This window comes from Echeneis naucrates, chromosome 24, assembly GCF_900963305.1.
Source record: "Echeneis naucrates chromosome 24, fEcheNa1.1, whole genome shotgun sequence".
Lineage (NCBI taxonomy): Eukaryota > Metazoa > Chordata > Actinopteri > Carangiformes > Echeneidae > Echeneis > Echeneis naucrates.
The window spans coordinates 14,533,577-14,546,856 of NC_042534.1; the positions used below are offsets into that span (position 1 = coordinate 14,533,577).

General features: G+C 42.0%; 3 protein-coding genes and 1 non-coding gene across 6 annotated transcripts; 1 reads left to right on the forward strand and 3 right to left on the reverse strand.

Annotated features, from left to right (window-relative positions):
* Positions 1 to 448: 448 nt before the first annotated feature.
* LOC115038322 (small Cajal body-specific RNA 13) lies at positions 449 to 725 on the reverse strand. Its single transcript, XR_003840505.1, has one exon.
* Positions 726 to 825: 100 nt separating this feature from the next.
* Positions 826 to 1,762, reverse strand: prkrip1 (PRKR interacting protein 1). The gene has a single exon (XM_029496860.1). The coding sequence runs from the start codon at positions 1,718 to 1,720 to the stop codon at positions 1,148 to 1,150; it is 573 nt and encodes a 190-aa protein (XP_029352720.1). The 5' UTR covers positions 1,721 to 1,762; the 3' UTR covers positions 826 to 1,147.
* Positions 1,763 to 2,016: 254 nt separating this feature from the next.
* glrx5 (glutaredoxin 5 homolog (S. cerevisiae)) lies at positions 2,017 to 5,119 on the forward strand. The gene is made up of 2 exons (XM_029496633.1): positions 2,017 to 2,439; positions 3,581 to 5,119. The coding sequence occupies exons 1-2, from the start codon at positions 2,142 to 2,144 to the stop codon at positions 3,751 to 3,753; spliced, it is 471 nt and encodes a 156-aa protein (XP_029352493.1). The 5' UTR covers positions 2,017 to 2,141; the 3' UTR covers positions 3,754 to 5,119.
* An 880-nt stretch (positions 5,120 to 5,999) lies between these two features.
* On the reverse strand, positions 6,000 to 13,196 carry ints9 (integrator complex subunit 9). 3 transcript variants are annotated; one of them, XM_029496644.1, is made up of 17 exons: positions 13,078 to 13,196; positions 12,565 to 12,692; positions 12,396 to 12,456; positions 12,149 to 12,211; positions 11,701 to 11,840; positions 11,415 to 11,501; positions 11,072 to 11,192; positions 10,469 to 10,603; positions 10,174 to 10,285; positions 9,794 to 9,974; positions 9,369 to 9,429; positions 8,871 to 9,042; positions 8,633 to 8,757; positions 7,475 to 7,642; positions 7,091 to 7,189; positions 6,844 to 6,983; positions 6,000 to 6,555 (listed from the first exon to the last, which is right to left on the reverse strand). In XM_029496644.1, exons 1-17 carry the CDS (start codon positions 13,084 to 13,086, stop codon positions 6,348 to 6,350), a joined length of 2,010 nt encoding a protein of 669 aa, XP_029352504.1. In that variant the 5' UTR covers positions 13,087 to 13,196; the 3' UTR covers positions 6,000 to 6,347. The 3 variants fall into 3 exon arrangements, with proteins under 3 accessions (XP_029352504.1, XP_029352506.1, XP_029352505.1); XM_029496645.1 differs by having other exon boundaries at positions 6,003 to 6,524; positions 6,846 to 6,983; XM_029496646.1 differs by lacking the exon at positions 12,149 to 12,211 and having other exon boundaries at positions 6,002 to 6,524; positions 6,846 to 6,983.
* Positions 13,197 to 13,280: the final 84 nt, after the last annotated feature.

The following is a 13,280-nucleotide window of genomic DNA, read 5'->3' on the forward strand; positions in this document are numbered from 1 at the left end:
TGGGGAAAAAAAAAAAAGTTTGAGAACCACTGATCTAAAGGAACCTAAATCCTCATTTTAGATCTTAGTGTGATTTGTGTTAAACAAGTTATGACATACTTTTTACACACTGACCCTCTGCACTTCTTTATTTTAATCTGGCGCACCATCACAGAACTATGGCAGAAAAACATTAACTATAGCTTGTTGACCCACATCTATGATTGGCTGGGAAGGGGCAGGCCCCTTATGTCTTAAGACATGACACCCCCTCCCAAAAAAAAAAAAAAAAAAAAAAAAAAATTTCCTTAATCTGAGTTTTGCATAGGAGAGCTGTAGCAAAGCTCTTCGCTTAACCAGACCGAGGCCTTTACATTAACACTTCATAAACTCTTACACTTTGGGGGGAAAAAAAAAAACACTCTATACTGGGTGTCCTTCCACCAAAGGTGGTTAAAGTCCAACATATGACTGTGACAGCTCACAGTGTCTGAAGGAGTAACCTTCTCCCACTTCAAACAATATCCAGCTGCCAGGTTTTACTCTACCTGCCTTAAGAAAGGTGATGGCTAAGGAGGGGAACCATCACCACCGTGGAAAGCAGGAATCTGTCCAAGGAACATCGCACGTGAAGCTCCTGAGCCTCCAGAAGTCACGCCTTTTCATTCTTTGAGTTGCTTTCTGCAGCCTTGTTGTACCCACAAGCAATAGTCCTTACAAGGGGCAACATCACAAGGCTGCAAAGGCTGGTAACATCAACACACAGACAGTTATAATGCATTTCTGATTCTGAATTTGTCAACCCCCTCCAGTCAATCGGTGTAAACAGATCACATTACACCTACATATGTACATTATCATTTTATTAAAACGTTTTAGGATAGTACAAAGAAATGGGTCACATCTTTCCGACAATCCTGATTAAGAAATTCTGAATATTACTGATGGCTGGAACTTATTCTGAACACAGATTTTTATAAAAAGCATAATCAGCGTGTTCTTTAACGCTACAACCCCTGCCTGCTTGGAAATCTCACACTCGTGGGCTTTTCTGCCTATTAAACTAGGCAGTCCATCCAGTCCAATGATAAAACGGAGTCCATCAGTTATGTCTGTCCATATGTGCAGAGCTTAGCTTCTTTTTGTTCACCCCCTCACTGCGGATCAGTCATTTCTTCCCCATGATGAAACTTGGAGCCTCTGCATCATCCTCGGCTTCTCTCTCCTCCTCGTTCTCCTCTTCCTCGCTGGATTCCGAGCTCTTCTCGGCATCATCTTCTTCTTCTTTATTTTTAGACTGTAGTTTGGTCTTCTTTATCATGAGCCTTTTCTGCCTCAGCTTTTCTCGCTTCTTCCGGCGTTTAGCCGTTCTCTCCTCGGCATCTAGCTTGTTTTGTTCCACCTTGTCCAGATATTCCTGGTCCTTGTCCTGCTTGTCGGCTATCTTGTCCAGGAAGTCTTGCCTCTGGTACTCCCTGCGGCGGAGGTGCCGGTAAACGTGGAACTCCCCGCTGCCGGCGCCGGCGCTGGAGCCCATGACATCCCGGACGAACTCCGGCGGAGCCCGCGGGTTCCACTCCTTAGGTCGGTCTGGGATCGGAGCAGGCTTATCGACGTTCCGCATCAGCCTCTCCAACTTCAGACGCTGCTCCTCCGCCGGGGTTTTAGCGATTATCAGAGGCTGGGCCTCTTTTCCTCCGGTTTTCCCCGGTTTGTTGTTCTTCTGCGTGTGCGCCGCCATCTTTCAAACAGTCTCCGTATTCTTCCTGCTAGTTCCGGTTTTGTCGCGTCGACACGGAAGTAGTTGTGAGCCACTGTGACCTGGAAATAATTAATTATTTTTTAGTTCATTATGACAACGGTAGTGCTTGTTTCGGAGTGGTTTTTATCTATTAAATTACCCATTTGATCATCGTTCCTTTAAAAAAAAAAATCTCCTTGTGTAATTGCATTAACTGACGTAAGTCTTCGCCAACAGCAAATCAGATTAGAGAGCGTTTAAGCGCAGCTGTCCAATCAGCGTACAGGTCCCGCCCCTCCTAACCAGTGTCTGTGCTCAGCGTGTTGACTGACAGGTTAAACTCCGGCTTCAGGACGAGAAACTCCGTCCTTTTTCAAGAATATAGCTCCACTTCGTGTAAATATATAACTGACCGAACATCATGAACAGCTTGCTTAGATGCACGGCTCGGTGTCTGAGGCCAGGGGCAGCGCTTCATCTGCCCAAGCAAACGGGCGGACGCGTGTTGTCGGCCCCGGCCCGCCTGCTGTGTGCGGCGGCGGACCTCCAGAAAGACCTTGGTGAGATGGTGAAGAAGGACAAAGTTGTGGTGTTTATGAAGGGGACGCCGGCACAGCCCATGTGCGGCTTCAGTAACGCCGTAGTCCAAATCCTCCGGATGCATGGAGTGGACAACTACGCTGCCTATAACGTGTTGGAGGACCAGGACCTCAGACAAGGTCAGTAAACTCTTCTTTAGCCCTGCCTGACATGACAGCCGACCGAGCGCTGAGTTGAACTTTTTAGCTGGACGAGCCCGTCCTGATCCTGATCCTGGTCCTAACCAGGGTCCGCGTCTGTTTACAGCAGTCACAGCTATCAGGTTTTTGTCAGCGGCCTCCGGTAGCTAGTTTTAGAGATTTCCCAGGGTGAAGTGTTTATCAGTGGCCAGCAGCAGGAGCAGACCGGGACCACAGGGTGTGGTGTTTCAACAGACTTCAACCGCAACCTCAAACTCATCGCACTCATCTGGACTCTAGTCCGTTTTCAAATGATGACAGCAGATTTTTTTTTTTGAGGAACAAGGAAATATTTCCTGTCAGTTAGATCAGCACTGACCTCTCATGGGATTATGTCAATCGAGGCCAGTGTCGCAACAGCAGTGCAGAGCCAAAACAGTCAGGTGAGAAAGAAAGGCCTGAGTCATGAAGAATGGTAGTTGTTGGTTTGGACTTTTAGAATGGGGCACGTTGCTCTCTTTGGGGAATTCCCATGAGTCTTGGGTTGAGTGCTTCTGAAAGTGATGCACAGACCAGGATGAAAAACATCATGTGCAGCTATTACCGAGTGATGGGAAATCTAGATAAATGAACCCCAAGTCTCATTGTGTCCCCTTTGCCTCTATCTGTGGGAACACAGTGGAAGTAAAATGCCTCTTTTTTTTTTGTCAAGTGGCATCAAACCAGCGATTTAAATAAATAAATAGATAAATAAACAAACAAATAAATAACAATAGAAATCAATTCACAAATGAACTCCAGACTCTAAGCTCTGTGCTCCTCACTACTGGGACTCACAACTATACAAGGCAAAGTAGTACTCACACAAGTAAAGGGATTTTCCTGTGTGAAATCTGTGAAGTGCTCCTTTTGATATAATTGTTTTAGTTTTCCACCAGCTCTGCACATATTTGTATCTAGTGTATAACTTTAAACATTTTACACTCGGCCATCACACACAGTCCTTCATATGTCTGATGTCATTGTCACAATCTTAAATAATTCTCTTTGTGGATTAAAGACAGAAAGAACATCAGCTGCTGTTTTACTTGTTTTTGTTTTTGGTTTAGTGTCTTGATGTAATACTACTTGTCTTCCACAGGAGTCAAGGATTTCTCCAACTGGCCCACGATTCCTCAGGTGTACTTCAATGGCGAGTTTGTTGGAGGATGTGACATCCTGCTTCAGATGCACCAGAATGGAGATCTGGTGGAGGAGTTAAAGAAGCTGGGTATCAATTCTGCACTGCTGGATGCTGAGAAAGAGTCCAAGTAGAAACTTCAAAACAGCTTGGAAGACAGAGCAAAGTCCACATTCAGGTTGACGACCCCCCTCCCCCGCCCCAAGTTTCACTGGAAAAAAACTAAGTGAGGGACAAAAACCAAAGCAGAGAAGCTGCAGGCCAGAAAAACCAAAACAATGACCTCAGACCTTGTAAAACTGAAGCTGAAGGGAGCTGCAAAGTCTGCTGATGATGCCCTTTGGCTTTGTCATTTCTCAACCACTTTCACATTACACAAAATCTCTTGGTCCACTGTTATAAAAAGAATTTCACTCCAGCAGCTTTTCTGAATTTCCTTATCATCCAGTGCATATTGAAAAAGCTTAACTTTTTTTTTCCTCTGGCTAATCATATCTCCATTCACAATATTCAATATTTTATCATAAAAGATGCTGCACAAAGTTCTATATTTAAAATACATATGGGCATAGTAGAAGTAGGAATCACAGTTGTTTTGGAATAAATACAGCAAAAAAACATTCAACTCCAAATCCACTGTTGTAGAGACCATTTCACACCAAGGTTGGACTCATACTGGCTGAGATCAGGTTCCCTGACTAGGTTTATATAAAAATGCCAGTAACTTGCCCTCCACAGTCTCTCCTACTTCTACTGTCTATTTTATCATCCCAGTTTGTTCAAGACAAAATGCCAAATTCACTACCTTCAGAACACAAGAGTAAGTCAAGATCTCTACAACACTGTCGGGTCACTTCAGGAAAAGTTGTCATTACAGCAGAAACCTCCCAGATGCAACGACCCTAGTTGAGTGTACTGAAAGGAAGAACAAAGAGGGAACATTATTTTCATGTGTTCATTTTATAAAGGTGGTTGAAACTGTCCTGTTACACCACATATGAATGTGCTTTCAAAGTGATGGTAACTGCAGACTTGGCCCACACTTCATTTACCTTGTCACACACATTCACTGCCAAAACCACTTAGATGGAGCCAACAGCGCTGCCCTATTTGTCCTTTCTGCCAGGAACAACTGAAATGTGGTCTGTGTTTTAATGTCTACATCTGCTGCAGTGTAACAATTTATGATACCTTCCCTTTTCATCCTGAAGATGACTGAGTCACAAAACAGCAGCAGTTTAAAGTTGAAATGTTCATGTCTGGCATCTGTCACTGAAGGAAAAGTTGTGTGTTTGTGTTTCATGTGTTTTGAGTTTTTTACTGAGCCTACGAAGAGCCAATTACCAGTTCTACAGTGGAATTTCCTCCTGCTGCACACAGTTGTATTATCAAAGTGATGGTCATGTAGTACACTGTAAGATATTGTACATTAAATGCATATTATGAAATGTATTTTAGCTGCATGTAAACCCTGTACCAATTAAATATTTTCACACATAACTAGCATCTTGAGAATTACCTAATGATATGTGTTGAAATGAAGGCAGTGAAATCAGACATTTTCTTTCAGGTTAAAGCCAAAAAGCTTTTTCTTTGTAAAGGAAAAGTGCAGTTTTTTAAAATCTGATCCATTGGCACAGTGACCATGTGTGCCCCCAGCTGTTGTGTTTAGCTCTTATCTGCTCTGTGAGGAGAAACCACAGCACCCAAGGCAGACAGGCATTTAATCCTTTTAACTAGACGTAATTACACAAGTAAAGGCCTTAATAACAAAGAAAGAGATTAACTCTACTGTCTTAAAAGATGAGCTTTATATTTACCACCTGGAACCTAATGATGTGTTGACTTGTTAAGTATGTTGACTTGTTATACTGATTAACTTACTACGCATGATTTAAATATAATACTGATGACTTCATTCTTATCTCCAGCTTGCATATGGCTCATCGCTTATCTTTCCATATTTCAAGCCAACAACAGGCAAACAAGCAGTTTGATGCTCTGCTTCACAGCAGACATTTTGACCTCATAGCAGGAAAGGCATGTTAACATTAACATTGAAATCAAGCTTCTCTGAGTCATGACCGAGTGGCAGACAACAGCAATATTACACATAACTGGATTTTTACCACCCTGCTGAGACAGGTCTTGTAAAAATGACCTGGAATTGTGTTTTCAGTAGAGGTGCATGTAATGGACCAGGTCCTTACATGCAAACACAGAAACATTTTATTACAGATTAAACTAAAAGCATTCCATTGACAAATTTCCAGGCTCTCAAGCAGAAACTGACATGAACTGGATTCACCGTGTAATTCAGAAACGGAAATTTTAAAGTTAATTCATTAAAGATGTATGAGGAATATCAATGGCATCTCATAAAACTATAAAAGGGAACTTAATAGTATCCAGTTCTGTTGCATTTTTCCCCCTCTTTTAGAAAAGCTCATGGCTGATGCTTTCCGTGTTCCTATTTGTATGTTTTCCTTGAGCTCAGTTTTTTGGTGGTGAAACACTCAGAGATGTTTAGAATTTTCTGAAGGTCTTTTAATACAAATATTTTACAAAATATAACTGGACTTTACAATTGACTGTTATTGATGTTACAGCATTAGGGGCCAGCTGAGTTCACACCCCTTTACCTCGTACCATCATCTGATTGTTGTGTCAGGTGAAGCAGGAACACTCTCACTAACAAACAAAGGGGAGGTTAAGAAGATGACCCAGGTCAGAGTTTCTGGAGGAAACGCAGCACCAGGTCTCTCAGCGTGGTGCGCAGCGGCTCGTTGTTGTCACAAACGATGTGCGTGCCATCCTCCTCCAGTTGGATCAGCGTGTCCTCTGCCTGTAGGTGCAGGATGTGTCCATCAGCTGTTTCCTCCACCTTCACCTCTGTGATTCCATGCTGCCAGAGAAGAGGAAAAACACACACATTCCTTTGTGATGTGTCTTATACCTGAAAATCAACTAAGATTAAAATTGAATGAAAGACTTCCTAAATATATTGCAGCAACATGCCAATTTATTCTAATGAAACAAAATGTTTCTTCCTTTCATATCTTCAGATGTTCCGACATTTGGTGATGCATTAGACTGTGATGTTTGATTAAAAACTCCAACAAGAAAACTAAAGCCACGGAAAGTCTCAGCCAAGAGTAAGCCGGTAGACAGCACGAGGTAATTCAACTTTTTCCCTGGTTCCCTCTGATGCCAGTGGATGTAACACCTTTTGTAACGTGGCCAGGAAAGCTTCCAGGGGCACAGCTCCACTCAGCAAGGGCTTGGGGGCGAGCACTACCGGCGGCTCCTCTATCACTCGCTTTCTCTTCTTGCTGGGGGGCACCGGAGGGGGTTTAGGCACTGACTGGCATTGCAATGTGAAAGAAAAAAGTCAGCGTGCTGGTAAAAGATGAATGGGACAGAATGGGAGTCATGTCTATAGATAATTTGTAGCTATGGATTTGAGCTCACCTGTAGAGTGTGTTTGTTATCCTTCGAGTGTAGCACTGCAGACACGGTTGCCACAGAGATGCCAGGTTTGATCTCAGAGGGCACCAGGGAATTAGCCAGCTATGAAAAGGAGAATCAGACTGTTAGACATGAAAATTTGCCATCTGCTTTCTGACAGGAGTTTTGAATGTAATTCATTGTGCATTTTAATATTTCATTCTGACAGCTTTTCATCCACAATGTCAAGCACATAAGAGAATTTAAAATATGCACTCTGTGTCTGTGTCTGAAGGTGCTGGTTTTTATCTTTAATACAACATTGACACCCAACTCTCCACTAAGGTCTTTTAACTAGACAAGTTGAAGAAGAATAAATTCATAGCAGTCTGTGCTGTGATGTGAGACCTCAGGCAGTATGTAGACACGCTCGTAGCGACGTCTGAAGGGCAGGTTGAGTACAGAGCAGCGTCTGTAGGGCATAGGAGGGGGCTGCAGCTCCAGCATCAGGTCAGAGCGGTGGGCCTGGGTGAGTGGAGGCTGGGTGTATTGCTCTGGACATACCACATGGAGGGGCTGTTGCGGGGGGGCAGACAGTGGAAAGTCATCAGCAAACAACCTGTAAGTCTGTAACCTATTGGAGCTTTTCTAATTATTGACTTGAATGAGCCTTTAGACCAGAGGATACCAATAAGCAGGCAGCTGTTTGGATGCAGAACCTGATCCAGACCCAAGTCCAATCCAGACCAGGACTATGACCTACAATTTATGAATAAATAACGAAATTGGGTGTCTGTTTTAACCAGCACAGATTTTCCAGTATGTTCTACAAAAGGAGTTGTTCAAGCCTTTCTGCTGTTAAGATGGGTTAGCATTGCCAATAAAACTGGTTGGGATGGTTGGAAACCATCAAGGAAAATATTTTTTGTTTAATTTTGTGGAATTATGCACTGTATTCTATCTTCTCTTGAATTTTCTCTCTTGTGTCAATGATTAGTTATTACAGCTAATATTTCCTTGAGGAATATTTCTTATGATTGCACTGTTCCTTCTTCAAACTGATAGTGTTTCTCTGTGATCAGCCTGTCTGCAGGAAAAAAATGGATTTTAGTGACTCATGCAGGTTTTTGTAAATACTCAACGATTCTGAGCTCATCTCTGATTCTTCTGTAGGCACGTTCTAATTGTATTGGTCCGTTTGCTGCTGCAGCACATCACTACTGTTGTCTATTCTCTTGTGCTGTACCCTTTGTGCGATCTAATATTGTTCTATTGTTTAGTATGCACCTCATCTGTTAGCTTGTAAATTGTTCCCATCTCCTGTTTCACCCAGGGGACTACTTGTGACGATCGTCATTTGCTTGTCACACAAGCCTCCTCTTACCAGCGCTGCATGTAAAAACAACCAGTGAGAGCAACCTTTTTCAGCTAGACAATCACAATGATCTCCACTCATTAAAATATATACAACTTATCTTTAAAGAGAAAATGACTCTTTACAGTAGAGTAGATTTACAGCATTTGTGAATGGGATGGTAGGATGACAGTTAGGTCTAAACAGCACACCTGGACTTCCTTGAGCAGCTTTGATACTTGGTGGAAGTTGAGCCGTGTGTCAATGGGACAGTAAACACACTTCATCGCCAGCGGCTGGTACGGAGCCAGGGCATCAAGGTAGGAGAAGTCTGGTTCTGGTGATGAGGCAGAAGATTCAGAGACTTTTAGAAGCAATGTCTATAGAATAACAGTGTGACATCTTCTCATTCACCCCGAATTTATAACACATGGGGGTTTGTAAAGTTACCAGTAAAGATGATTGTGTTGAGGCTGGACTTGCCCCACAGCTCCATGAAGTGGACAACGTCCCCAAAGCGCAGGGAGGGGTGACCAGTGAAAACCACACATGGCTGACGGAACTCGCTGCTGAAATCCCCGTGGATGCTGGGGTAGTGCTTCAGCTTGTTTGTCTGGATCAACTGAAACGTTAAAAGCACAACTGAAGTCTAGTCTAGTCACCCCTGTTTTAACTGCCTTCAACAAAACCAAATGTTTCATTGTTGCCTCAACAACTCTCAACTTAATTAATTAACATGGAAATTAAATAAACCTGTAGGACAATTTACCTCTCTGGTACTGAAATTAATTTTGACATGATGCTGTCAGATAAAACTGCACATGATTTGAGAAACCTCCCCAAGTTTTTATTGTCTCCCGAAAGGTTCCATTACTAGCAATTAGGATTTTCAAAACTACCACATCAATGAAATGCACTTCTGTCCAGACAAAAACCAGCAGGACTCACCTCTGCATGTGGGAACGGGGGCTCTGGGAGATAGACCTTTGTTTGCTTGTTGTGACAAAGCCTGAAAGGATAATAAAATTAATCATAGCCTCAATCAAAACATCACAGAACAAGCCTGTGGAGCAGCCAACAGTAAGATCCTAATCAACAACAGCACCAGAAAAGGACAAGAGGAAAAATCCAATAGCATGGACAGAGATTGTAATTTTTGGCTGCCAAATCCTGCTGTTTGCCAGAAACAATAATATATTATTGTAATATAGCTGCTCTGCATGATGCTACACCCAGGTATGCTGAAGGTTTTCCCCACACTTTTGTTACACAATGCAAAACCAACACAAGCTCTTTCTGTAACAGATGCTTGTCATCTCCCTTAATATCTCTCAGATTTCTCAATAGGCACATTGTAATAGACAACTGCTCACCACTCTGCAAAGATCTGAGAGAACTCCAGCGAGCTGTTGGCAACAGGGGAGATGAAATAAAAGGGTGTGGTCCCCAGGCTAGCACTCTCAATGAACTGGTACAGACACTCCAGCAGGTCATATATCACTCCTGAGGAGTAGCATGGCACCAGCACATTGCCTCCAGCACGAATCGTCATGGCTACAGATGAACACAAATAGAAACACTAACAGTTACCTATGATCCCAAACAGTACCATTCTTCACCCAATTCAACAATTTTACACACTTTGCAGTACTACTTATTTACCTAAAAGAATGTGGTAAGGATATATATAGATGCAAGAGTAATTTAACAATATGAAATGTATCTTTTTCTCTGAAACAAATTTTTCCAGTACCCAGGTTACTGCAGAATTCTCCCAGCATGCCATCTGGGTTAGCAGTGGGCATCTGAGTGAGTCCTGTCAGAATCAGAACATCACTGTTCTTCAAGGAGCTTTGGTCCATCGGCTGCAAGAGTAGAAAAGATGAAGAAGAGAAATTATAAATTATGACCAGAGGTGTGAGAGAGAAGCTTTCAAGCCAAATCTGCAGTAAGATCATCACAGGTCACACTCATCTCAACCAGTCAAGTAAAATTAAACTTAGGATTCACATTCTCAATCACAACAGATTTTCCATCCACTGACCAACCTGTGGATGTGTGGTGAGGAGCGATGAACCTGATACATAGGACACCTTCTCATGATGAGACTGAATGATCCAGTTAGAGCTGCCCAATGAGTAGCCAGAACTTAAGGGGGAGATTTGTACAGCTCCAAACAACTCCTGGAGCAAAAACAGTTATCATAATGATAGCAAAAAAAAAAAGAGCAGAAAGGAGGTAGATACAGCTGCTTTTATTGAATGTATGGAGGAAATGCATGAAGAACTCCAAAAATGATCTTTTCCTTTTTGTTTAAATTCAAAACAATGTTTGGTTAAAAGTGAGCAACACACTCAGGACACTTACATTTTATTTAACGAACTCCTATCAAGACTAAAGTTTGGTGGTGTGCAATTTCTGTGTAATCATTATCTTTAAAAATGTTTCCAGGTCAAGCTGTGCCGCATATTGTGACCTTGTCTGTCTAGTGAATGGACTTTTCGAAGTCAAATATTAATACTAGTTGTTCTGTTCCAGAGTATGTAAATGACAGTAAATATTGTGTGACTTGTTGGGCTCCATTAACATTGTGTGAGCTGTCTCTGTGTCAGTATCATTGAGTGCGTGTGCAGGACAACCTAAACTCTCACCACTTTCTGTGAATAGCCCACAAGCTGCACTTTGCTGAGGGCGGAGTTCACTTCCTGCATACTGTAGGACCGCTTCCATGTCCAGACATCTACCGCATCCTTGAGTGGGCCTGGGAGCATCCTAATCAATCATAATACAATATATGTTATTATTTAGTATTAAATTAAAAAGTAAATCACAGACTGAAAGGTTACTTTAAGTAAAATAAAATTGTAGTTAAAAAATAAAACAAAGCTACAGTGAAATACAAATTGTCTTGCAAATCACTAACAGCACATGAACACAAACAGAACTTGACTTTTATTTTTTGAAGGGTTGTTTTGTATGTAGCAGTCCACATACCTTTGTATTTCTTTATTTTTCCAGCAGGTGGCAGACTGGGCTTTGGGAACCCTCTCCATGAAATTCACCAACTCTTCCATCAGTAGCCTGTGCAAAGAACAAAGATAAAGAGCATTGCTCTTATTTATTTATTTATTTATTTATTTATTTATTTATTTATTTATTTATTTATTTAAACCTTAGCAGAGACTTTTGGTTCAAGATATGATGTTAACAAAAGCTTCTATAAATTTTTCTCTAACCTAAAAACATAACACTGTGCTTTAGACTGAGTGTGTGCTTTCACCTGCCAATCTGCAGTGTGGGTTCTGTGGCATACACAGTCCCTGTGAAACCTGTGTGTTCTGTGATATAGGGCAGGGCCATCATACAGTGGTAGTTGGAGATCAGGATGACATCAATGGTAGAAAGATCCAGCAGTTCTCTCTGTGGTTGATATAAACAGAATTCTTAAGCCTTAGAATAGACCTGATATACATAGTAAAGAATGTATTAGAATTCAATTTTTAATTGCTGCTCAAGAAATGAGCACAAGCCACTAGACAAATGCTGACAAGCGTCAAACTGATATACACAACTTGAAATGACAGGTTAATGCTCCTTCCCCAAGTCATGTCAGAATTACACAAAAACTTTCAATGGTAAAATCTTACATTTGTGACATTTGAGTGAAAATTTGCACTACACAAAAGCAACATGTTATATAAGAAATATGTGGTGACTGAGCCCCCTACCTCAGGGAGACAGAACTCGGGCTGAGAGTCCACAAACACCCTCCCTGCACACTCCTTCAGCTCCTGGACAGATGAAAAGAAAAAAAGAAAAAAAAAAGTTTTTTGTTTCAGGCCATCAATACAGATATAGCAGGCATGCATACACTACACAGATGGAGAAAAATGGAGACACATCCTCAGGTATCTGATATATAAATACAGATTCAACTCCTGGTGAATCAAATTTACTAAAATCAGACTCTCATACCTTCTCCAAGTTGACTGTTCCATCCTTAGAGACCCACCCTGGTAGCTTAGAGAGTCTTGAGCTGAAAAGGAAAAAGCAGCTAAATATTCTGATTGATGCGTAACAATGGTGAGCGTATGGCCAGTAAGGTAGCACATAGATAAAGACACCACCGATGGCAGTAACTCACCTGTGTACGAGAGGAAGGGGCAAGAAGTTGAGGACAGACGTGGTATCCAGCCCACAGTCCAGCATGATGGTGGTGGATTTGAACTTGAGGACATTGCAAGGCAATGTAGGATGACCAGAGAGACAATACTGCAAGAGGGAAGACACAGCATAAACACAATCTCTGACTGTCATCCACACAAGAGAGATATATAGCAGAAGCAGAGCAAACACGTGTGGCTACACCGATGGCACGATCCATGCCTGCACGTCTCTTTAGAAATTGGACATTTCTAATTTAAGTTTCCTCAGAACAACTATTTGACTCGGCCCTGTTGTTACTGTTTACATAGCCCTGCTGTTAGCTGCCTTGCCAGCCCCGGTGAATGAGACGGGGCGCTATTAGCCGCTAAGCTAACACTTAGCTAGAAGTAGGCGGCTTGAACTATTTGCTAAGAGCTTTTCGTTACCAGTTCGGGTTTATTCGGCTAGTAATATGTTGTTTGCTTTGTTTACTGTTGCGCTGTTTACTTACCAATTTCATTTTAATACAAATAACGGCCGATAAATAGATTAAGCACAATCCCCCTTTTGTATCACCGCATCCTTCCACTGTCTCTGTCGGCTGCTCGTCTTTTCCGCCCCCTACAGAAGTGGAGAGGAACTGCACCATGTGACAAACTGAAAGTCACTCTTTAAATGTCGAATAAAATAGCCAGTTTATACTTATTGTTCCGT